Source organism: Salvia miltiorrhiza, chromosome 4 (genome assembly GCF_028751815.1).
Source record: "Salvia miltiorrhiza cultivar Shanhuang (shh) chromosome 4, IMPLAD_Smil_shh, whole genome shotgun sequence".
NCBI lineage: Eukaryota > Viridiplantae > Streptophyta > Magnoliopsida > Lamiales > Lamiaceae > Salvia > Salvia miltiorrhiza.
Window position 1 is genome coordinate 37,869,517 of NC_080390.1, and position 25,462 is coordinate 37,894,978.

A 25,462-nucleotide genomic window follows, 5' to 3' on the forward strand; every position below is an offset into this window, starting at 1 on the left:
AGCACAACTATCATCTACTAATTAAACTAATGTATTGCATCCAGATATGCAGCATTGGTTATCCCCACTCAATTTTATATATAAGTTGGGTACAAAAACAATAAAATATTTGTGCAAATTTCGTCACCTGCGACGTCATCGTCGATTATATTATCTACTGATTACCTTCTATATTTGGTCATGTTGCTAATAAATTATTCGCACAATTATTTGTTAACAGCAGCTTGTCGTGCGTAGAAGAGTTGAGAGTACCTCAATTAATTATTAAATTATAAACTAAGATAGGTAATTTGAGGAGCATAAGGTCAGAATCATGCCCCTTTATTTTATTTTATTCTATTTAAATTTGTGCTTTCGCATTTTGTGTTTTTCTTTTTGTTTCTGTAAGAGAAGGCCAGTTGACAACTAGCTAGGTTTTTAATAATATGATATGGCTTGTTAATTAAGGTTTTCTCGATCCACAAGTCACCTCAGGTGGTCCAATGCTTTCACATTACATTGTATATTCTCTTTCCTTATAAGAAAGAAGCATTTTCTTTTATTTCGGTTATCAACCTTTTTCTACCTAAAATTGATATTTTTATATCAATTGTTGATGTCTTGTCTTCGTCTTTATTAGTTGATTGTTGTTAATGGTTTTGGTTAAGGAACCAAAATCTCAGATAGCATGCGATAGTTATTGTACATGTATATACTATATCAATATATTTCTAAAAGATTATGTACGGTCAAACTTAGAACTATTTTCATTATTAATGACTGTGTGAACCTTGATTGCATTTATAAGACATTAAACTCCAAATATACTTTTGTTCGAAATCTATGAGAATTATGAGATGCAAATACAAATTTAAGAAATTTTAAAACGAATAAAACGAAGAGAAACCATCCGTACAAAGATATGTCATATCAGCTGACTATTCTACTGCATTAGCGGAATATCCCCAATAGTACTCCGTTAATGTTGGCATATAGTTAAGATTTGCTGGTGAAGATCCAATAGTATCACTTTTTACGAATAATTGTAGAATTGTTCTAGCATATAAGTTAGATTTGCAAGATTTGGTTTTATGTTGATGTTATATACTCCCTCCGTCCCACTCCAATAGGCTCATTTTCCTTTTTGGGTAAAAAAGTTGTACTTAATTGGTGTGGACCACACCACTTTACTACCACTTTTCTACTAAAAAGTAAGTTTTCTTAATCTCCGTGCCCAAAAGAAGTGAGCCTATTGGAGTGGGACGGAGGGAGTAGTATTTTGTAAGATTTGTAGTTGGATTTGTTATAAAATGAAGAAAATGTTGTTTTCGAATTTGTTATTTTCAACTTTTATTTTGTGTTATTTCACATTTCTGTCGCGCAAGCACATGGAACAAATGGTGTGAAATATCATTCTGCATCATTCGTCTCAAGGTATGTTATTGCCAAGTGTTAGAACGAACGGTACGAAGGGAGTAATTTATTTTTTTAATGATGATGATGATGATTATTATTATTATTATTATTATTGTTGTTGTTGTTGTTGTTGTTGTTGTTGTTGTTGTTATTTAAATAAACATATAATTTGAATATTATAATTGAGAATTTTTTAAAAGAAAATATATAAAATTATTACTCCCTCCCTCCCAATATTCATGATATGTTTTCCTTTTCGGGCAATCCCAATATTCATGGTATGTTTCTAATTTTGGATATAATTAGGGCTCAATTAACATCAACACCAATCAACCTATAAATACCTAAAAGAGTGGATTTTGAAAATAGCCACTTTTATATAGTAAAAATAAATTTTACCCACTAATATAAAAACTTAAAAAAATACCCACATTTACCATTTTACCCTTACATATAAAATTTTACAAATACCCACTGTTCACAGGTTGTGAATTCAACTCGAATTCACAACTAAATTCAAGTATTGGTTGTGAATAACAAGTGTTGGTTGTGAATTCGCGTGAATTCACAACCAACATTATTTCGAGTTGTGAATTCACAACCGATAAAACTTGAATTCACAACCAACATTATTTCAAATTGTGAATTCACAACCAATGAAACTTGAATTCACAACCAACACTATTTCAATTGTGAATTCACAACCAACGCTGATAATTCAGTTGTGAATTCAAGAACATTTGTACAAAATTGCGCGATTTTCATCAATTTCTTCGTTACTTTTATGTTTTTTTCGATTACATTCAATTGAATTAGGAAGAAATTTATCCAATCTGCAGAAATTCATTCCAATCATTCTCATCGGCAATCATTCTCATCGGCTTCATCAAAATTCAAACTTGATCCCTAAATTCAAATGAAAAATTATCACAAAATTAAAGCTTCAAAGACCAGATGAATCAGACGGCGGCGGCTTCTCCTGCTTCAGCCCGCACTCCAAACCCTGCGACGACCTCTGCCGCGCGCTCGCCGCCGTCGAGGCCTCCGTCAAATACCGCCCGGCGTCGGGGCACAGATACCCCTGCCAATATGACGACGAATTCGACGCCTTGAAGTTCAGATCCGCCGCCCAGCGCAGATCTGCGGCGGTGCTTCCTAGTACGAAAGAGGAGTGAGAGAGAAGAGAAAGAGAGAGGAGAGAGAGAAATCGGAGCCGCCTGAGATCCGACGGCGGATGTGCTTCTGCCGGGGTTGGTAGCTCTGCTTCTGGCCTCGTCGTGGGCGACGGAGTTGGCGGTGGCCATGGGAGCGTACAGCGGCGCCGCTTGGAAAAGAGAAATCCAGAGAAAGAGAAGAAGAGAGAGAGAGAGAGGAGAGAGCGTGCGGAGAGAGAGAAGAGAGAGAGAAAAAAAATGAGAGAATGAGAGGAGGTTAGGGTTTGCCATTTATATAGAAGGGTAATTTAGTCATTTAACACAAAAAGTGGGTATTTTTTTATGTTTTTATTTGAGTGGGTAAAATTTATTTTTACTATATAAAAGTGGCTACTCTTATATATTAACACTACCTAAAAATCTAACCTAATCATAAAATTGAAAATACACCTCTCTCTCTCTCTCTCTCTTGTCGCCTCCACTTCCCGCTGCCCTCGTGCCGCCTCATTCGCTCCGCCTCCGCACTCCCGGCTCTTCCCTCGCACCGCCTCCAGCCTCCATCCTCACCACTTCCACTGTCGCCTGCCTCCACCTCTCCAGAAATTAGGGCTCGCTTATTTCTCATCACCACCTTTCTTCCCACGACCGCCTCCACCCTCCACCATCTCCTCTGCTTTCATCTGCCCCACCCTCCACGGACCATCGCCTCCACCCCCCTCCGCCATTTAACTCCACAGCCATAGGTATGTTGAATTTGTGGAATTCCATCGAGGTTATTGAATTGGAGCAAGAGGTTGAGAAAGATGAGGATTTTGCGGAGAGGTTGAGGAATGCGAGGGTGTGGAGGTCTGAGATTGGGCCGGAGAGGGAGTTTTGGGATTAGATCTAGTTAGGTGAGGGCGGCGCCACAGGGAAGTCTGGCGCCCATGGAAGTTGGGGGGAGGGGGGAGTTGGAATTTTTGAAGAGAGCTGCCACGAGGTTGTTGTTCTCGGCGGAGGAGGCATCGACCACCGACGGGCAGAATTTTTCAGTTGGAGGAGAAGGGAAGGGATATACTAATAGTGATTTAAGATTAATTAAAAATAACATTAAGTACATTACCTCTTAATTTTAGTTTGCTAACCCGTGCCGAAAAGAAATGAGCCATGAATAACGGGACGGAGGGAGTAATATTTAACATATACATGCACATATTCATGAACGTGTTCGCTAATATCTTTGCGAACATGGTTGTTTAAGGTCGAGCTGAACATGCTCGCGAGTTCACGAGCTGAACATATGCAAACTCGAGTTCGACTCGATAATTTTATCGAGCTTGATTTTAGGTTCAAGTTCGGCTAATTTAGAAGGCGAACGAATTTCGAACGAGCATTTTTTTTATGATGAACTCTGAATAATTCGCGAGTGATTTGGTTTATTTACAATCCTAAGCATATTCTGAGTGGAGATAGGGTTCTACCATGTGGTAGAAATGATAAATAAATAAAGAAACAATAGGGCCGAATGGCCCTATTCAACATACAACATCAAATTTTGTCCACCATTTGAAAAAACATAAATTTTAGCCATTTTTTGTATGTCATGACTATTCTACCCTTCTCTCTCTTTCCTCTCTCTTTCTCATCTCCCTCTCTCTCTCTCCAGCGGCTGTGCTATCTCCTCTCTCTTTCTCCAGCGGCAGCGGCGCCGAGCAGAAGTCACCGGAGCAGATATGATCGCAGCTGATCTGATCGCAGCGGCGGTGCCAAGCAGATCTGATCGCAGCTGATCTGATCGCAGCGGCGGAGCTGATCTGATCGCAGCGGCGCCGAGCAGAAGTCAGTGGCAGAATTCGTCGGAGTAGAGGATGAGGCGGCGGCGGTGGAGGAGATCCGATCCTCTGAAACGCGTGGATGAGGGATTGGTCAGGTGGCGGATGATGAGGCGGCGGCGGCGGCAGATCAGATCTGATCTGATCTGATCTGTGCTGATCTGATCTGTGCTGCACGTATGGCACTTATGGCACTATTAGTGCCATAAGTGCACACTTCCCCCTAGGGTTTAGATGTTCCATTTAGGGTTTAGATGTTCCATTTAGGGTTTAAATGATGTTGTTGTTTCTGTATTTGTGCTGCACGTATGGCACTTATGGCACTATTAGTGCCATAAGTGCCCAAATGACCATTTTACTTAGTTTTATTTTGAATTTTCGTTGGCACTTATGGCACTATTAGTGCCATAAGTGCCAAAATGACTATTTTACTTTTATTTTGGATTTCCGATGGCACTTATGGCACTATTAGTGCCATAAGTGCCATCTTGGCACTTATGGCACTAATAGTGCCATAAGTGTCTAACCCGACCCGGCACGCGACCCGCGTGCCTGATCCTACCCAGTCCGCCTCATTAAGGGCAAAAACGTCCAAATCAATAAAAATGGCCAAAATTTGTGTTTTTTCAATGTGTGGCCATAAATTGTGTTTTATGCTTCATTTTGGCTACTTCAAAATTTTACTCATAAATAAATATATTGAAGATAATAAGTTATGGAGTATTATCCAAAAATGACAGACTCAAGCGTAGCGAGGGCTTAAGCCCAACTAAACATTTTTTTTATTCGTGTAAATCATCAAATTATTGTTATTTTGTGAGAATTATTATACAATAATTCCATCACCAAATTAAGTTATAAGAAAATTGTTTTTGAAATTTACTCAAATTTTTAAAAATATAATCTTCACTAAATATTTTTTCTACGTTTCTTCAGTAAATACTTAGTGGCTGACTCAAGTGTATCCAAGGGGGAGGTTAAGCCCTCACCAAATATATTGTTTTAAAAAATAATATTCATGTAAAATTGTCAAATTATTGATATTTTGTATGGATTATTGTACAATGGAACTTATAACCAAATCAAATCGTAAAAAAATTGTCTTTTTAAAATCTCAACCTCAAAATTTTAAAAATATGACTTCGATTAGAGATATTTTCCATGTCCATACTTTCCTCATGAAAAAAAAATAAAGTGAGAAACCATCAAGCATGGGCTATAGTCTATGGGGTAGTATTGTAAATGTGAAATGTAGATATAATTTTTTATTTTTCGTCTTGTGTTATATTTACAACAAGAAACGCACAAAAATTTTGAACACGAGACTACAAATTTCACCAGCGCGCACACTCTCTCTCTCTCACTAGAAAAAGAAAAAGAGAAGACAAAACAGGCAAACAAAAGATCAGATATAGGCTTCACTGCAGCTTATGAGAAAGTTGTTTTATCATTTTTACCTTTCTTACGTCGCCAAAATAGCCTCTTGAAGAAACTTGTGCCACCGTGTTTCTTACGAGGGACAATGTCCGTTGAAGCAACAACACTTTTAGCCTTTTGTTCATGATTCATCATCCCATTTGGATTAACAGACTGGGCCGAAGACTCTGTGACGTCATTGCTACTAACACCAGAGTTTATATTTCCTTTGTGATTCTCAGTTTTGGTATCGGGAGAGGCACCGCGTGTATCACTATCCTCTGCCAGCATCTTATCGAGTAGGGATGATCGCCGGCTGATATTTTTCACGAAAACAGGAGAATCAGCAGGTGCTGATATGACCTTATCGAAAAGAGCTGCATCACAAGGTGAAGCCAATGCCTTTAATTGCTTCCCGAGATTTAGGATGGTTTCTTGGCACTCAGCTAATTTTTCTGAAGCTGCAGTGATCTCCCAATCCTGCAACATGAGATAAGTCATGTTGGGAATATACATCTAAATGCATCACATGAAATGTTTTTACTGCATAAGTTTTCTTTTTTTTTTGAGGGGCATAAGTTTTCTTTTCAAAACCATTATGTTTATAATATTTATTTCCAAATGACTATCCCAATATTGCCTAGATATCTAACCTAAAGCATGATATTCTTAGAAAGATAAAGATGATATTCATGGATGCTTGTTTACTCAATGGCGATGCACAATGGCTTAAGAAAATCTGTTTCTTTCACTAAGCTAATGTAATGGTTTCACCTTTCCTGCCATTTTCATAGAATAGTTCAATATTGCAGACACAGTTTTTTGCTGATTTAATGGACTTTAACCAATCCTGTAAACCTAAAACTATATGATTGAATGAACAAACCAATCATGGTTTCAAACTTGACCAGCATTCTTAAATTTTTGGATATCAGGTGTCATATTGAATACGACTAGCTAACTTACATCTGAGAGTTGCTTCTCCTGGTGCTTTCCGTTATCTGGAACTTCCTTGCTTGTCACACTGAAAGCGAACAAATTTAGAAAAAGTCCAACTATCTGCAAATGAAAAATCATGAACACATGTACCTTTTTAGCTGTATCTGCAACTCATGGCATGTTTCTTCCAGTCTCTTATAACAGTTGTTCTTATTTTCCAGCTCATTTTCCATAAATGAAATCCTTTCGCAAGCTTTTACCCGTTCACGATTACTTTCCATAAGCTGGGTCTCAAGGTCTTCTTTTATCATCTTTTGCTTTTCAAGTTGATTTTCAAATATACCCTCCGATTGCTCTTTACCTTCTATTTTTGAGTGAAGATTCCCATTTCCATTTTCAGATTCCTGAGGTTGAATGAAGCACTCCCGCATGCAAGTTTCTGAGTGAAGGCAGCCTTCTGAACCTGTGGCCACTGCAGATTCCTTACTTGGCCACTCAACATTCCATATTTTAACCTCTTCTTTGAGAGGAGGCTGAAATGCCTCCATTTTACTAGTACTGTTATGCATGTGGCTAACCGGTTCACTTTCTTCCTCGCTCTCACTTCCTGAATCATCCCAATCCAAATTATTCCTGATAGCATGTTTCATGCTTGAAACGTCCTGTAGGGAAAAGCAGCGACTCATGATCCATTCTAAACTGGAAGCTATTTGGAGGGCAAACTGTTCGAGATTGGCAGTTCCAATCAAAAAATCATTGCATGTTTGAACAAATTGCCGCAAAATGGCAGAAAGCTCAGCAGTTTTCCATTGCAACACTCGAACTGTATAGCCTGTTGGGTTACCTGAATTCTTATCTATACCATTATCTTGAGATTGTATATTTATTCCTTCAAGTAGCTCAAGAACTTTCCGTATTGGTATGCTGACATTTGGCCCAAATTTCTGGCCACTCTTCTCTTTGCCAAAGATGGTTATATTATTTCCATTCCTCACATTTGAAGATTTATTTGCCTGCTCGACATGGCCACTTCCACTATTTGACGCCTCAGCATGATGAGCACTTCCATTGCTGCAAAAAACAGTAGATTCTACACTACAGTGGGCCAAAGCAAATTTAATATCTTCTAGTATATCTTGGGGATTTCTTTTAGATGAATGGCTATGCTCCAAAAGCATCTTCAGCAAGTCACCAAGCTTTTCAGGAATTCCATTTCCTGCTACACACCCAGAATGGATTTCCTGGCTTGGGATAACATGTTCTGATGGGCTACCACATATTAGTGCACAGCCCCTAATGGGTTCAGATGAAGAGTTAGCACCGGATGGACTTCCAGGACTGCCAAGAACTGCATTACTGTGTTCAGAAGAACTGTTGGGACTTCCAGCTGGATCATCAAGTGAAAGTACGGCTAACTTTTCCATCTCAGCAAAGTCATCCATGAGATTCATGTCTAAAGTTGCCATATGACTATGAGCTGGTGTTCTTAATCGTTTCTCATTTTTTAAATGCTCAAGCTCCAATATCAAAGCAGAAGAAAAGGACTCGGCACAACTAGCTTTGTCATCACTGCCCACATCAGATGAAGCTGCTAGTGTGTTTTGTTGCAACAAAAATGAGTCTTTACCAGGTTCTGTGGGAACTTGGCATTTTATAAGTGATTCTTCAAAAAGTCCTGCAGCTCGTGGAAATTTGGAAGATGTAGGAGCATACGTTTTCCTGGAAAGTTGAAGTTCACTTGATTTCTTTTTAAGGGCTTCTTTCAGAGCCCTGTTCTCTTCTACCATGGTATACAATTGCTCAGTCAGTAGATTGATCCTCTCATTGGACATGTCAGGAATCAATTCAGTGGAGAATTCTGCTGTAGTAGGAGAAAGATTTGATTTTCTTCGGTTCATATCAGCATGGTCCTTAGCAAGTGATTTTACTTCACATCTCATTTTCGCCAAAGTAGCCGGGCCAGGCAACCGTGTTTGAACAAGGAGACGCAACCTTTGACATTCTGTTTCTAATTTTGCAATCTTTACAGCACTTTCCTGCTGATGCCTTTGAGCAACATCAGCTATTCGGCGATTGAATTCTCTCTCCTCACTACGAATGTCAAGCTCCTTTTCCAGAACATGAACCTCGTACTTCAGAGATGCATTTTCTTTTTCAGTACATTCTGATCTTAACAAAAGGGCATTGAAGTCAGCCTCTAATTGACTTCTGTATTTGCCCAAGTCTTCAATCACCTTGTCCTTCCCTGATAAAGTGTTACTAAGTCGTGCGTTTTCAGCATCTAATTTGGCATGTTTTTTACATGCCTCCACTAGCTGTTCACGTAAACCACTCTGTATCTTTTCAAATTCTTCCGATGTCTTTGTCAATGCACCATGAACTCTTCTCTCCTGTTCCTCCCGAACAAATCGTAGTTGATGCATACACTCCTTCAGTGCTGCGTCCAAATGGTCTACTCTTTCTTCAGAAGAAGCTTTCTGCTGTAACACCTTATCAAGTTCTTGTTTTAAAGCTATAGCTTCAGTCTTTTCCTTCTCCCAGCCTAAACAAATAAATGTGTGAAAGGAAAGACTCAGCATCAAAGTCCGAAAATTCTTCTCTGCACAATGAATATGTGTAATGCGAAAAGGACAGGAGAAGATATTTAAAATACTGTTGGACAGTAGATCACCTGCAATAGCTTCCTCTGCAATTTTCACCTGTTTCTTCGCTATGTTATCCTTGGCAATACAATCAGATAGGGTAGACGAAAGCCTTTCATTTAATATCTGAATGTCTTTTTCAAGACCCGTCTTCTCAATCGTAAGCTTCTGCAACTGTAAACAATATCTTAATTTCTTTCTACCCAGAGCAACGAAAGTCAACAACACTGCATAACACTTGAAAAAGGAGTTTCCACTAACAAAATTAACCCATAGACTGTCAATTGCTATTTGGGTATAATACATTTTCCTATGCCTGACGGTTTTATTAGTTATTACATAAAAAAATGTCTTTGCAAAGTCATATATGAGTTATATCTGTCTACTATGCATTAGGCTCAATGCAATACATTATTTGTTACTTGATAGAAATAGCAAAAAGAAGCTTTAACATTCAACAAAGCTCCTGCATATAGCGTCAGTAATATGGCCTAGAACAAGATCTCATTTATTTCCACATTCAACAAACTAGTGACTTTTGGTTTAATTAAAAACTAGCATCATGTAGAAGACAAGTCTCTTAGGTTTGATTATGTCGAAGAAATGCCAGCCATCCATATCATTAGTAGTCACAATAATATAGACCATACATTAACTACCTCTAAGGGTTGTAATTTCCAGCACAATTGGCATTATGGTCTTTGGAGTGTAAGCTACAAGAATATTTGCTTAAACTCTCAATACCAGCAGATCTCATCCAAGATTTTTGTTACCAATTCAGCGTAATATATTAATGACTCGATGGCAGAAATGAAGCTTCCAGTCACAAGTACTTGCAGTATCATTTAAAAATGGCAATGTCGACAATGCAATGAGACTTATGCCGATGAGAAGTAATCTGTGCTTTAGTCAACATCACCCAAAAGGAATTAATCAAAAAATAGGAATCGACAAGTGCATCATATATTCATATGCAAAGCTGCAACAAGGAATGAATAAAAATCTAGAAAGCATCATAGTTTAAGGAACCATAGCTGCAAAAGGAAATATAAGTAGCAATCGAAAAAAATAAGCAGACCTCAGTTACTTCTTCTTCGTTTTTGCTCAAAGAATTGCTTGCTTTATCAGCTACTAAAGTTTTCTCAGTAGATTTTTTCTTCCAAAGCCATGACTTTTGATCCATTGCCCCTTTTTGGCAATCTTCCAGCTCAGATTCAGATGATCACATTATATCTGTCAACATTACGCCCATTTCAGCCCTTAATCACATGTTAAAAAATCCGCCCTAAAAACTATTCACTGATCCTCACCAACTAATTTCCTCAAAGAGGAAAGAAGACAAAATAGGATCACATCACAAATCAAGTAGCATTAACTACATGACTATTCTAAAAACAAAAAACGAACAAAAAAAAATAATAATAATAAATAATAACATGCTTTGATTAAACAATGTAAAGCTAGCGCGCTGATAAATTTAAGCAAAATAAGCACACGCATTTAATGGAAGAAGAGATCGAACAGGATATTTCAAATACATTGCACATTGAATGCTAACGGACACTAATTGAAAAAAAAATGAAAACTAGAAGAAATGGTGGTGCAACACAACGTTGAAAAGCTGAGCTAGGAGCTTCATTCTGCTTCAGTGTGATTGAATAATGTGATATTATTGAGTAAATTTGTAGTAATAACCTTGGAGCAAAATGCACAGCAAGCCGAGCAGTTTCGAGAAACGAGGAGCAAATGCTTTGTATAGTGCATATATGCAAAGGCTGTGTCTCTGTGGAGTGGATCTGACATGTGAGTGTTGGGCGGGTCGGGCTTGGTTGCAAAAGGAGTTTGGGCGGGTTGGTTTAACCCGAAGGACGGGGAGAGCGGGCATCGGCGTTGCTGTTGATTATATAAATCATAATTCATGATTCCTGTGTCTGTGTGTGTTTCTTTATGTCCTTGTCTTTAACCTACCATACATCCATAAAGTACATTGAGAAGCGTGTGCTTACAGTTACATTGATATTTTCGGACAAACTCTGCACTGTCTCAATATATTCAAAGACTATGTTTATCACCCAATTATTCAACCATTGTTGTATTTAATTAATTTCTCTTCCTTTCGCATCATTAATATTAATTACAATCCAATCACTGTTGTAAATATATAGTATAAAATATATATTTCCCTATTAAATGACTTAACCTAAACCCTAACCCTAGCTTTGTATCTCCTATAAATAGAGGCATTTAGTCCTCATAATGATACGCTCCTACAGATTTATTCTCTCTATGCTCTCTACGCAACTCTCTTCTCTTCTCATCTTCTCTCTACTTATAACACGTTATCAGCACGATTGTTCTACCACAAGAGAGTTCATCGTTCTATGTGATTAATCTACCTTTATTCTTGATGGTATGCCCTAGGAAAGAATCGTGTCTTTCTTGCAAGGTACTATTATATATAAATTTATTTTTTAAAATTGCAATTGATGTTATTAAATTTTTGATTCGATTGACTCCACTTTTTCTCAAACCCCCAAAATTATATGTTGCCTTCAATTGTGAATTTAATGACGTGGGCAATCAATATGTTTGATTGCTTCTCTAAAAAAAAAAAATTAGTTTGTTAATCATGTATGAAAGGGTTAATTCTAAATTAGTTTGTCAACTGTTATATTTGATTTGCTCTATGAGAATGAAAGCTTGGCCATGTGCATCGCCTTATGAAAATCTATCAAAACACAACTTTAATCTCTGTTGTTTTTAGTTTGCTGGTTGTATGAACTAAACTTCACATCTTGCTTGATTTATTTATAATATTATTTCGAGGAACACATCATATTTCATCTCATAGCCAATTACTCTTACCAGTTGGAACATCTATGTGCATTATAACCTTTTGAATTTTGCAATATAAACCTAATATGTTTTCGTATATGGTCAATCATTTTATATGTATTTCATTAATTTTTAGCGATGAAATATCTTATCAACACAATTTGTGAAGGATTATTTAGTTTAATCAATTCCTTCATATGTAATGATATTGGCATTAATTTGTCTAATTCATACTTGTGAATTAATATTGAAATTGATATACAATTAAAACAATCCCAGAAGGATTGCAAATAATTGGATAATATATATGATTATCTTGATTTTTGTGCATAATTGCACAAATGACAAATGGCTTGTAAGAGCTTGTATCGATTTATGATTTATGTAACATATTAAATTAATTTGTTACTATATTGTTTCCTGAAGAAACATGAATCTGCAACTCTTAATAATCGCAAAGATTATTAAAACTAAATCGTTGAAGTTCTTGCTGAAACACAACGACATCCCTCAATTTTAAATATAATGTGTTCCTGATGAACACATGAGATAAAGATAATATTCCGGAAGAATATTAAAATATTGAGAATGAATTTTTATTTTTAAGCTTTATTTTAGTATTTACTTGTTATTTAGTAGTATTTCATTTAATTATTACATTGTTTTATCTATTCGATTTATATTGTTGCTCCCGAAGTAGCACAATTAATATTCATGATGAATACAAGCTTTTGAAGAGCAATTCGTCATCTCAATTCAATTGTTTTTGAACTTTTATTGAGAATAAGGGTAACACAATTGAAAAATGATATTATTTTTGTATGGGCTCCGGAAGAGCTTCATTTATTCTCCCATGAGAATTGAATAATTATACAAGATCAATTATTTTATCATATAGTCATATCGAGATGAATATCAAATTCATACACCCAAATGATTTTAAAATAACTCAAGACTTGAGTATTTGGGTTGTCTACATAACAATTAGTGCGTGATTAAAATACCTCCTGAAGAGGATTTCCCATCTACTAAACTATTTTATCATCATTCAAATGCACTCATAGCTCTATGAAAATTATATGTATACATTATGAAAAATACATATATAGAGCCAATAATTGAGGATCAATTCATATGTTGTTACTTTGATTTATCCAACTTAAAACTTTTTTCGGCATTAGGGGAAGATATGAATGATAAATTATACAATGCCGTAAATTTCTCGTTGGATTAATTATGTTATATTCACGCATTATGAACTAGAAGTTCAACAAATTATAATTGACTGCCAAATGAGTGAAATCTTATATATATGTCATATTGCACCACAAATAATTTAAGTCCACGAAGGACGAAATTGATTTAATTCTTATTGACGCCAGAAGCGTAAACGACCTATTGGTGCCCAAGATAAAATATCCGCGGATTACAAAATCAAATAAAGAACTCAAATAATTTCGAAACCTCATGAAGAGGATCGTCCTGAAGACGACAATCCCAATACATTTTGCACGTGCACTAAATTATCGTAATATTGGGATTACGAAACAACTAGACCAAATATTATGAAAAATGGTGAAAGTTTGGTTTTACTAAAGTTGCCATGAACTTTGTGAATACGTGAGAATCGTATAATAGAAAAAATTATAGTTGTCGACAACAACTTTTGCCTCAACAAATTGTTAGTTCAACTTGAAGATTATTTGGATCCAAAACAAATTATATTATTGTGCCAGAAGCACTTAAAAATATAGAAGTAAGCAATGAGGCAGAGCCGAACTCACTAAATGAAAATAATTAAGCGAGGTTAGTAGCTCAAGGGATTGAGATTCCCAAATATATTCTCATGTTATGAATGGCATTATGTTTCGTTATTTATATAACATTTTATGGCAGTACTCATTGATATAAATAACAAATTTATGGACGTTATGGTGTATTATTATATAGGCCATTAAACATAAATATATATGTGAAAGTCCATAACCAACTAAGGAAGTTCTTCCCGAAGAAAGAACATATATGAATACTCAAAACATGAGGAAGTTAACTTATGTCTAAAGATGAGTTTTGAAAAACTTAGTTAAAACTAAGTATTGTCTTGACTTGTAGATCGAGCATCTTTTCGATAAAGTATTTCAAACTAATTGATTTAATCGACCTACCCGAAGAAGGTTTTTGATGAATATGAATATATCACATTCATTCACCTAGACCAAAAGAAAACAACGAAATTACTTAGGACCCGAAGTTCCTTACTTGTGTGCTATTGAAGCACTACTTTTATCATGCATGATATACAATTCGAAGTTGACTTGCTAGCAAGATTTAATGTTTCTCTAAGAAGGAGAATTTTAAATGATATTAACCATGTTATTGGTTATATTCAAAGCAAATTACAATTGGTCTATGTTATGAAAGAAATAGAAATTCAAAATTGGTGGATGATGTTGATAATTTATTTAATTTCGAAAACTATATTGAACACATTCAAGATTGTTATCTTGAGGGGGAGCAGGGTCTTTTAAATAGTTTCGAAAATTAGACTTTGAAGGTCAATGGCCCTGAAGGCCAAATGGTTGTACTCTTTTTCCTTTACTAAGTTTTTTCCTACAAGGTTTTCTTAGTTAAGGTTTTTAACGAGGCAACTAGTGTAATATATGAGTAAATATACGTCTTGTACTTTTTTCCTCTACCGAATTTTTCCCATAGGGTTTTTACGGAGAGGTTTTTAACAAGGCATGAACATCTAGACTCTAACATCAAATGAGGAGTTTATTTGAAGTCAAATTGCACGCAACTCAAAGGATACATGAAGATTCGATCAAGCGATAAATTGGTGGACTTATGCACAAAGACATTACCAACATCGACTTTGAAAAAGCTAATACACAAGATCGGCATGCATCGACTCAAAGATATACAATGATCATTTTCAGGGGGAGCAGCTGTACTCTTTTTCCTTAGACTAGGTTTTTGTCACATTGAATTTTTCCTAGCAAGGTTTTAATGAGGCAGCATATTTTTAGGGTTAGTCATTTAAGGGGGAGTGTTGTAAATATATATAAAATATATATTTCCCTATTAAATGACTTAACCTAAACCCTAACCCTAGCTTTGTATCTCCTATAAATAGAGGCATTTAGTCCTCATAATGATACGCTCCTACAGATTTATTCTCTCTATGCTCTCTACGCAACTCTCTTCTCTTCTCATCTTCTCTCTACTTATAACAATCACCTCTATTTTTGTTAATTTATCAATCATAACTAGGGGTGGGAATTTCGGGATCGGGTAATCGGGTACCCGATACCCGACCCGAAAAAATCGGGTATCGGGTACCCTATACCCAAAAAATTCGGGATCGGGGCCGGGGTCGGGTATTTAGGGTGTGAAAAAATCGGGTATCGGGTATACCCGAATTACCCGATTTTTTAATTAATAAATTTTAAATTATATAATTAAAGACTTAAAATCTTAAATCGGGTAATCTGGCAGATTGAATCTGTCGTCCCCATTTGAAATCCAGCCCTAAGTAATCCCTCCCCCCCTCCCTGCAGTCGCCGCCCCCACTCCAGGGCAGAAATCCCTCCCTTCTCCGATGAGTCGACGACCCAGCGGTGCCCCTCGCCGCCCGTCATCGCCCAGACCAGAGCCAGTCGCCGGTGAGGAGCTCGCTCCCAGTCCCCCCCCAGCCACGACCCTCTCGCGCAGTTGCCCCTTCATTCCGCCGCCGTCGGGTCGCCGAGCTTGTCGCCCTGCAGCAGCCGTGCCGCCAGTGGAGCTCCGACAACTCCTATGCCTTCTCTTCTTCTTCTTTTTTTTTTTTTTTTAAATACAGATTTTCTATGTTAATTGGTCATTGTCTCATTGAATTGGAATTGATTTGTATGATTTTCTTGATCCGTATGAATTTCGGCTAAATTTGCTGATTAGTGATTAGCTTCATTTGAATTTGCTGCTGCTTTGAATTGGCTTGGACGCTTGGTTTAGGGAAATGGGTTTCGGCTGTATTTCCTCATTTCGATTTTTTTTTAAATCGGGTATTAGGGTACCCGAATACCCGAGTCGGGTATTAGGGTACCCGATTTCATTTTCGGGGTCGGGGTCGGGTATAGGGTTTAGGGGATTTTCGGGTTCGGGTACCCGATTTTTTCGGGTAGGGTACTCGAACCCGACCCGATTCCCAGCCCTAATCATAACATTATATATAATTGTTTTATTATTATTTTTAATCATAATAATTTTAATAATATTAAATATAAATTAAAATATTATAAAAAATTAAATGAAAAAATAACAAACTAATAAAAATTTAACTTACAACAAACTAAAAATATAAATTAAAGCAATCCAAACTCAAAATTGAAAAAAAAAATACATACTAAGCATTTAATTATCATCGCCAAACTTTTGTCATATATGCTCGATCAAGTCATGTAATAAAGAGCTGTGAGCTTTTCTATTGTGGATTTGGGACATAATTCTTATATAGCTCGCTAGGCTTGTAATCCTATTCGTATAGTATACGAAATCATTAGATTCTTCACCATTTTCACTTCGACGAGTATTCTATCTTAGTTGATCTTTGATAAATTATGTAGGATCATGAAGGTTAAGGTTAGTGCTTTTTTCATCTTTTCACTATCATATTATGCATGATGATGCAAACAATCATTATTTTATTTTTTCATAATATCACGATTCTAAATCAGACATGGTCGCTTGATAAAACCAAAATGACCTTATAAAATTCCAAATGCTCGCTCAACATTTTTTCGGGCAGCCTGTTGATGTTGAGCAAACAACTGGTGCTTTCGAAGATGTGGAGCATGAATATTTTATATAAAAAAACATAATAGTTTTATCTATTTATCTAAATAAAATCTTTCAATCCAATAAAATAGTGGCCAATGGCATATTCCTATTGGTGCATTCTTGGAGGAGAGAGAGAGACCATACGGTCTCAATTTGGAGGTGGTCGAACATCTCAACATTAAACCATTTCAAATTTTCCTTTTTCTTTTTTCAATTCTGGGTGGTCGACCCGTTCTTCTCCTGGGACCCGATAAAGATGGTCTAAGAGTTTCTCATTCGGTCCCATTACTAATATCTCACTATTTTTTAGAACGGTTAAGAATTTTGTAATTAGTAGATAAAATGAATTGTGGTAGAAATATTGTTGTAAAATGAAGAAGATGAATAAAATGTTGTTTTCGGATTTGTATTATTTCAATTTTCTGTTGCGCAAGCACATAGGATGAATGGTACAAGTATTCTATTTCACGGAACAGATAGTATGTGCAGAACCGTCGTTAAGATTTCAGACAAATGAGTTTGTAATTGTCCAATGCGCGCTATTAGGTTCCGCTAATGGTAAGTATAGGGTCGATCCCATAGAGAGTCGATGTATCTTGATCCTCGATGTCACAATGTCACAATTATAAAAGGTTGTCCTCTTTGGGCAAAGGTGTCACTCGCCAGTACTCTAGCCACAACAGAATGTAAATCTACTCTGGGCAATATGTAAACTGAAATAAAACAAGAAAAATATTAATAATAAAGACAACCTGATTTGGGCACGATTTCTTTAAGTATGGGCACAGTCCTTGTTTATCGGTGCAAAGTTATTTACTGTGCTTGTATGTCATTGGTTATAGGCCGTTGATCAATGAGATGTGCCCCTGATTGTCACGGCGTCACGAATACACTCTCACCCAGCCCAATCTATCCTTACGTGTAAAGTAATGCAAGAGACACTCTATGCACACTATCTAATCCGACCAACCATCCATGAAGACACTTCAATAGACCTAAAAACAAACTCAGAAAGAGCACGAAAAACGGGCTCGTCAGTATGAAATTACATATTCGAACTGTCCGTCCTAATTTCACACTTCGTCGAATTGTACGAATATGTTATTTTACACCATTCATGATAAACACTTGGCGCGACAGAAAATGAGATAAATGGTACAAATATGCTATTTCGCACCGTTGGTCCCAATGTCATTAACGCCAAGTATTTGGTATGAATAGTTCAAATATATTATTAACACACCTAGTTAAATCCCTTTTACGAAGGGTACGAATTGGTCCAGCGGCGTAGGTGAATTCTCCTTCAATTGGAGAATATTTTCTCCATGTTTTCTGTACCCTTCTATTACGAACGATACGAATTCGAGAAAATGAATACATCACTCGGCGGTGGAGGTAAATTTTGGGATGATGTGAGTGCGTTTTCTCTTTCCTTGTGGCACTAATGGTGGTGCTTATGGTCGAATTTGGCGCATTAAAATGACAATTCTTGGAATGGATGGTACGGATTCGCACCATTTCGTTTCAAATCTTCTTAGATCTAGATTTTCATCTCATAATTTCTGTAGATCTGCAACTCCTTGAACTGCTGGAACTCATCAGAAAGAGATGGACTCGTCGAAGAGAGAGAGAGAGAGCAGTGGAGGCACGGCAACGAACTAGAATTTCAGAAATAAGATGAATGCGAAAGTAATTAAAAGAGAAAATCAGTGTTTTTTGTACGTACAACAGAGAAAATGCGGAGTAATATAGTCCAAAATTCTTAATTTGGGCTATAATTTGTTGAAATTATGTTTGGGGGAAAACTATTGATTTCCACTATTTTGTATAGCTACTCTAACGGATTCTTTATTTGATCAAGAGATTCAGCTGCAGGCCTCTATCAACACTATGCTTTTCCGTCAGTCCGAGCATCTTCAATAGCAAAGTCGGATTAAATGGCTTTCGGATGGAGACAAGAATACCAAATTCTTTCATAATATTGTTAAGAGTCGTCGTGCCCATCATAATATTTCTCAGCTTAGTATTGATGGCGTTATGACAATGGAGTACAGTGCTATGGCTGCCCATATTCTTCATTTTTATGAAAGTTTGTTCTCGGAACCTTGTGGGGCTGCGGTGGATAGGTCTTGGATCTACAACCTCATTCTGCAGTCGATTACTCACGATCAGGCGAACATGCTGACTGCCTGCCCTAGCCATGATGAGGTGAAGCCTACGGCATTTGCGATGGATCATAGTAGCGCGCTTGGACCTAATGGCTTCAATGGTGTCTTTTTTTCATGCGGCCTGGAGTGTTTTGGCGATGACATCATTCTGGAGGTCCAAAGATGTTTCATCCATCACTATGTTCCTAACGGTCTGAATGCTAATCTCCTATGCATGCTGATGTGTTTGTTAATTGTATTCTATAGTTCAAAATATGATATTTCACCTGTGGTGTAATGATCGTCAAAGTCTTAAGCGAACGTGTAGAGAAAAGAAAAAAATGAGTTGTATTCTATATTCCGTAGTCATACAAGGAGAAATAGAGCTCCCATTTATAAAAAAAATACAAGAGGGGCAAAGAAGTCATTCAAGATCCCTATACGAATGTGTCAGTAGCTTGTCGTCTTTTGTCTGTTGTTCAGCGCTGTCATGCTCCAGTGCAGCCAGGCTTGGCAGCGTTGACCGCTCACTTAGAAAAAGTACCATTGAAAGTCCGCGGATGCTTCCACTGGGTGGAAGCTCTTCATGGAATATTAATTTAGGTGATTCTCTTCTGCTAGTCTCCTACTCTGATCTTTGACCTTTGTTACGTTCTAGATACACGTGTACTTTACTCCTCATAACCTGCTTCCTAAAATCTCGAATGCATCCAGGATCTCGGATTATCGACCTATTGTTCTGGAGAATTTTCTTTTTAAAGTCATCACCAAGATTCTGGCTTCTCGGCTCAACTCTGTTGATGCGATGATCGTTTCTCCCAATCAGTTTGGGTTCATATCGGGTAGGTCCATTCATCTTGTTAGCCTGTGAGGGAGTGGACTGTATGGATCGCTAGCTTAAGGTCAACAACCTAGCCCTTAATATTTACATCCAGAAAGCTTTTAACACGCTTAACTGTGACTTTATTGAGATTGTTTTGGATGCTTTTGGCTTTCCTATCATCTTTCGTCAGTGGATTCGTATGGTTCTATGCATGGGTATTTTAGCTGCAGTAGAGGTGTTCGCCAGGGGGATCCCATTTCTCCTATTTTATTCAGCATCGCTGAGGATGTGTTAAACTGTCTTTTAACATAAGCTTCTTCGATCGGCTGGTTTTCTTGCTCCTATGCGGCTCTCACGGTCTCTTCGTTTCCCATCCCACCTATTTTACGCAGATGATGTCCTTCTCTTCAGCCAAGCCTCTAGACGCAGTTGCACGATGATCGACTCTATCCTGCATATTTATGCATATGCCTCTGGTCAGGAGTGTAATAAAGATAAATCTATCATTTATTTTGGTAAAGGGGTCTCTTTTCCTTTTCGTCGGCGCATCCGGCGTTGCATGGGGTTTGACATGGCCTCCACTCCTTTCATTATCTTGGGGTCCCCATTTTTCCTGGTCGAGTTACTGCTCCGAAGCTCTTATACGTTCGTGATAAGATCATCTCCCATTGATTGAAAAGGCAAGGCCTTCGAGCCGCATTTATCTGGTTTTTTCTGTTGTTAATAGCACCGCCACTCATAGCATGCTGATTTACAAATGGTCGGCGGTTGGTTGGAATCGGGATTGCGCGAACAAACATCAGGGTGGTCTCAGGGTCAAATCCTTCTGTGACATCAATGAGGGGTTCATTCTTAGACTTGGTTGGCAGATCATCAATAATAAATCTTATGGTTTTCATCTATTTCGGGATCGATATATCTCTTCGTGTCAAGGCAGGTCTCTCAATGGTTCTCCTCCAATATATGGCTTGGGGTCCACTCCGCTATTTCTCAGCTCATTGGAGATTCTTTTTACGCTTTGGGTGATGGTCACTCTGTTATCTTTTGGCCCGATAATTGGTTAGGTTATCGTTTGAGCGATCGCCTTCATCCCTCCTTATATGTTGCCTTTTCTCTCCCAGAGAATTTCTGACTATTATTATGATGGTACATGGCACTACTTCGATGTCTCCGACCTCGGATGAGCAATCCTGGATCCACTCAGGCTTTTAAGAAGTTACTTCTGCCTTAGTCTTTGATCATATTAGATCTTTCTTTCCCTCGGTTGATTGGGGACCGAATACTTGCATATTTTGCCGACATGCGGAGGAGTCTCTGGACCTCCTTTTTTGGGATTGTGCTTTCTCCTCGAAGATTTGGAGGCAACTCGCGGCTTGGTTCCGACTCGATCTGCCGTGGGTTTTTGATGCGCACAGTTTTATTCTTTTTGCGATGAATTTCACGGCTGGTTCTCAGGTTGCCAATCTTTGGAAGCTTGGGGTGATTATTTGGGGTATTTGGTGGCTTCGGAATAGAGTTATCTTTGAGGACATCACCACCCCTTCCATTCTTCCCATCATTCAGATGATCAAACTAGCGTTCATTGAAAGTTCGAGCAATTTCCAGCTTGGTCATATGACGAACTTTGTGCATGAGCTTCTTGTCCTTCGGAATATTCGCATCACAGGCTGTCCGTGCCTAGCTCCTTCTGTCACGCACGTCAAATGGAAGCTTCCTCTGCCCACCTGGCTCAAAATTAACATTGACGGCTCCGTTAGAGGCACTCCTGGCGTTATGCATACTAGAGGCGTTTTTTGGAACGCCTTCAATGAAGTCCGCGGCTGCTTCCACGTCTCTACTGGGCGTGGCCTCCCTTTTGAAATTGAGCTGTTCGCGTTCATCCTTGCGCTTGAATACGTTTCTACTATGGGTTGGCATAATATTTGGATCGAGTCGGATTCTATATTTATGGTCAACATGCTTCCAACCCTCTTGTTCCATGGCGGTTTAAAAGTCGTTGGCGGAACGCTATTTCTTCCGTCTCCAATCTTAATCTTAGCATGTCTCATATTTACAGGGAGGGAAATCGCGTGGTGGATTATATGGCTTCCTCAATGATTGAGGAAAGGTTCTGGAACTATGGGATCTTCGAGATTACTCAACTCGTCCATGACTAGGGATGGCAATTTACCCGCGGGTAATGGATACCCGCAAAAACCCGAACCTATTAGGGTGGGTTTGAGAGGCATTTGATATCCACGGATAGTTTCGTGGTTGCAATTCACTATCCATTTAGTTCGTGGGTATTGGTTTGGATACTTACTATCCATACCCGCGAAACCCGTTTACCCGCAAAAAATATCCGCAAAAATATCTGCTAATTACCCGTGAAATACCCGTTAAATTTGTTATAAATTTATAATTAAATTTTATTTTGTGGGTATCCAATAGATAGTGGGTGGCCGGTATCCGACGGATAGTGGGTGGCGAATACCCGACGGGTAGCAGGTTCGCGGATACCCGATGGGTAGCGGGTATCCGCGGGTGGTGGGTTTGGATACCATTTGATATCCATGGATAGTTTTCGTGGTTAAAAACCACTATCCATTTTGTTCATGGGTATGGATATGGATAGTCATTATTCGTACCCGATTGCCATCCCTATCTATGACGACGTTCATATAAAGGCCCGTTTACGCGGGTTTCTTAGCATGGATGGCTTTGGGCCTCTGCGGTATTTGCTCATGTAGCTTTGGGGCGGTTCTTTACTGCTTGGTTTCGACGTCTGTCTGCTGGTTTCCAACCCTTAGTGGCTGGTGCTCTCTGGTAGGCCCGACGCGTCTTGCGCTTTGGGCGTGGGTCATGGGTTTTCGGTGGTTGTTGTTGGAGCGTCCCTTGGGGCTTTTCTCAGCTCTTGGGTGCGCTCAGAGTTGGGCCCCGAGGATGATCTCTGCTGGTTGCTCCATGATCAAAGAGGCCCCCCGGCCTATCTTCTTTCGGCGTCGAGAGTTTTTCTTTCCTTTGCCTTGAAGGCGTGTTCTCTCTTGGGCTATTCCGTGTTGTCTTTTTCTTCGCGTTGTCTTTGGTCTTCCGAGCCGGGATCTCTGGGGGCGATGGTTAGGCCGGAGCTTCCGAAGATGCCTCATCTCCGCTCGTTCTTTTGTTTTTTGTTTTTTCTCTGATCAGACGAGTACACTTTTTCACTTCTTTTGGTTTTTCCCTTCGGGTTTTCCTTAAGAGGTTTTAATGAGGCTCGACTCTTAGTCTGCGTCTGTGCTTTCAGGGGTTTTCATAGGTTTTCTTTTCTGTTTTTCTTGCAATAAAATTTCAATTCAGCAGTATGGCTACTCTAAAATTCGCCTCAACAAATAATATACTACAATAAATTAATACTCCATCTGTCCTCCAAATAATTTTCTATCTTTCTTTTTGGGTTGTCTCCTAAATAACTTCCTATCCATTTTGGGACAGTATCCCACCGCTAATAGTACCCCATTTAGTCTTACTTTTCACATTTTCACCACTCTCAATACAAATTATAATACATGTTCACCACTTTCAATACTAATTATAATATTTTTTCAATACTTCCAATACACCAACGTTGTCTTAAACCCGTGACACTCCTTCCTAGAAAGTTATTTGGGGGGATGAAGGGAGTAATTAACTAGTATGCACTCATGTGCGATCCACGGGCCCACACTGTATTTTATTATTTTAAAATTTTTAAATTATGTAAAAATATCAAAATGTCATTATTTATGAGTTAGATTAATTGTAACAAAAAAATAATGTTAATTTACATATTAGTATTTGATTTAAAATAGTGTACAATAACAATATTATTAACTTAATGAGTAGAATATTAAATTTAATGAGTAATGTATAATAATAATAATCAAATTTATAGATTGTAAAGCAAATAATTTAAGTCGATCTCATCTGGAGCAAATAACACTAAACCATCAATATAACAAAATTAATAGCCGTCATTTGATATAACAATTTTAGGCTCTTAAAATTCTAAACTGTAGTATTTTTAAAAGTTCATATTTAAATTGCCCAAAACTAATAAAAAATAAAAAAATATGAATAATATAAATAACAATAATTCGTACACATAGTTAAATAAATTTATAGTAGTAATATTTTAGATTTTAATTTTAAGATATAACTAATTCTTTATTTTCAAATTTATGTTAAAATTAATACAAATTTCCATCTCCTTAATTTCATTAGAAACTACCATTCACTCCCTCCACGATATCGTTTTCACTTTGCGAAAGGCACGAGTTTTAAGAAAACGGTGGATAGTAGACTAATAGTAGTTGATAATAGTAGACTCTACAATTATAAATGGAAGTGAAAATGATATTGTGGACGGACCAAAATGGCAAAAATGAGAACAATATCGTGGACGGATGGAGTATAATTTAAAAATATTTAAATTTAAAATAATTATAAATAAACAATAATGTAATTTTTTTTGAAAGTAAAAAAATGGCATTTTTTCACCAATAAATAAAAACAAAATGTAAAAGAGCATCAACATTATAGATAAGTGAGAGCGAACAAAAATTAATTTTGACACTTAAAATGACCATAACTTATTCATTTCAAATTTATTTTTTATAATTTTTATATTGAATTAAAGATCTTTTTGTAATCTTAAATTTAACATCCATATTGAATTTTTTTTGTAATCTTTTGTAATCTTAAAATATAAAAATAAAAAAAGAGTGTAAATTTGGATGGAAAAATTGAAAGGAGTGAGAAAATTTGGAGGTAAACAAACTCCTCTTTATTATTATTACTAGTACATCCTCCCGTGCGATGCACGGGCCACAATATATTTATTATTTTAAATTTTAATTTATATAAATATATTACTCCCTCTGTCCCACTCTAATAGGTTCGTTTTCCTTTTTGAGACGTCTCACTCTAGTAGGCTCGTATTTCATTTTCAGTAAAGAAAATGTACTTAATTGGTGTAAATCACGCCACTTACTCCTGAAAAGTAAGTTTCTTAATAACAAAAAAATTCTGTTAATTTAAATATTAGTATTTGATAATATCAACTTAATGAGTAGGAATATAAGCATTAAATTTGATGAGTATTGTACAATAATTAAATTTACTGATTATAAAGCATATAATTTAAGTGAATCTCATTTTGAGCAAATAACACTAAAACTATCAATAACAATATTAATAGACGTCATATAATAATTTTGGGCTCTTAAAAGTACGAACTGCATTATTATTAAAAGTTCATATTTAAATACCCAAAAATAATTACAAAAATAGAAAAAATACGAATAATATAAAAACAAAATATAACAACAAATATGGTTATACAAACAAATAAATATTTTGTACATATTGTTAAATAAATCTATATTACATTTTAAATTCTAATTTTAAGATAAATAACTATTTTTTTTGCAAATTCATATTGAAATTTCCTTCTCCTTAATTGCATTAAATTAAAATAATTATAATC

The 25,462-nt window shown here is 37.0% G+C and overlaps 1 protein-coding gene across 4 annotated transcripts; it reads right to left on the minus strand.

Moving 5' to 3' along the window:
• Nucleotides 1-5,591: 5,591 nt before the first annotated feature.
• LOC131021485 (filament-like plant protein 7) lies at nucleotides 5,592-11,307 on the minus strand. Of its 4 annotated transcripts, none has more exons than XM_057950693.1 (6): nucleotides 11,053-11,307; nucleotides 10,436-10,590; nucleotides 9,387-9,531; nucleotides 6,866-9,257; nucleotides 6,743-6,800; nucleotides 5,592-6,256 (listed from the first exon to the last, which is right to left on the minus strand). In XM_057950693.1, exons 2-6 carry the CDS (start codon nucleotides 10,538-10,540, stop codon nucleotides 5,789-5,791), a joined length of 3,168 nt encoding a protein of 1,055 aa, XP_057806676.1. In that variant the 5' UTR covers nucleotides 10,541-10,590; nucleotides 11,053-11,307; the 3' UTR covers nucleotides 5,592-5,788. The 4 variants fall into 4 exon arrangements, with proteins under 4 accessions (XP_057806676.1, XP_057806678.1, XP_057806677.1 ...); XM_057950695.1 differs by having other exon boundaries at nucleotides 9,387-9,525; nucleotides 11,053-11,274; XM_057950694.1 differs by lacking the exon at nucleotides 11,053-11,307 and adding an exon at nucleotides 10,970-11,029.
• Nucleotides 11,308-25,462: the final 14,155 nt, after the last annotated feature.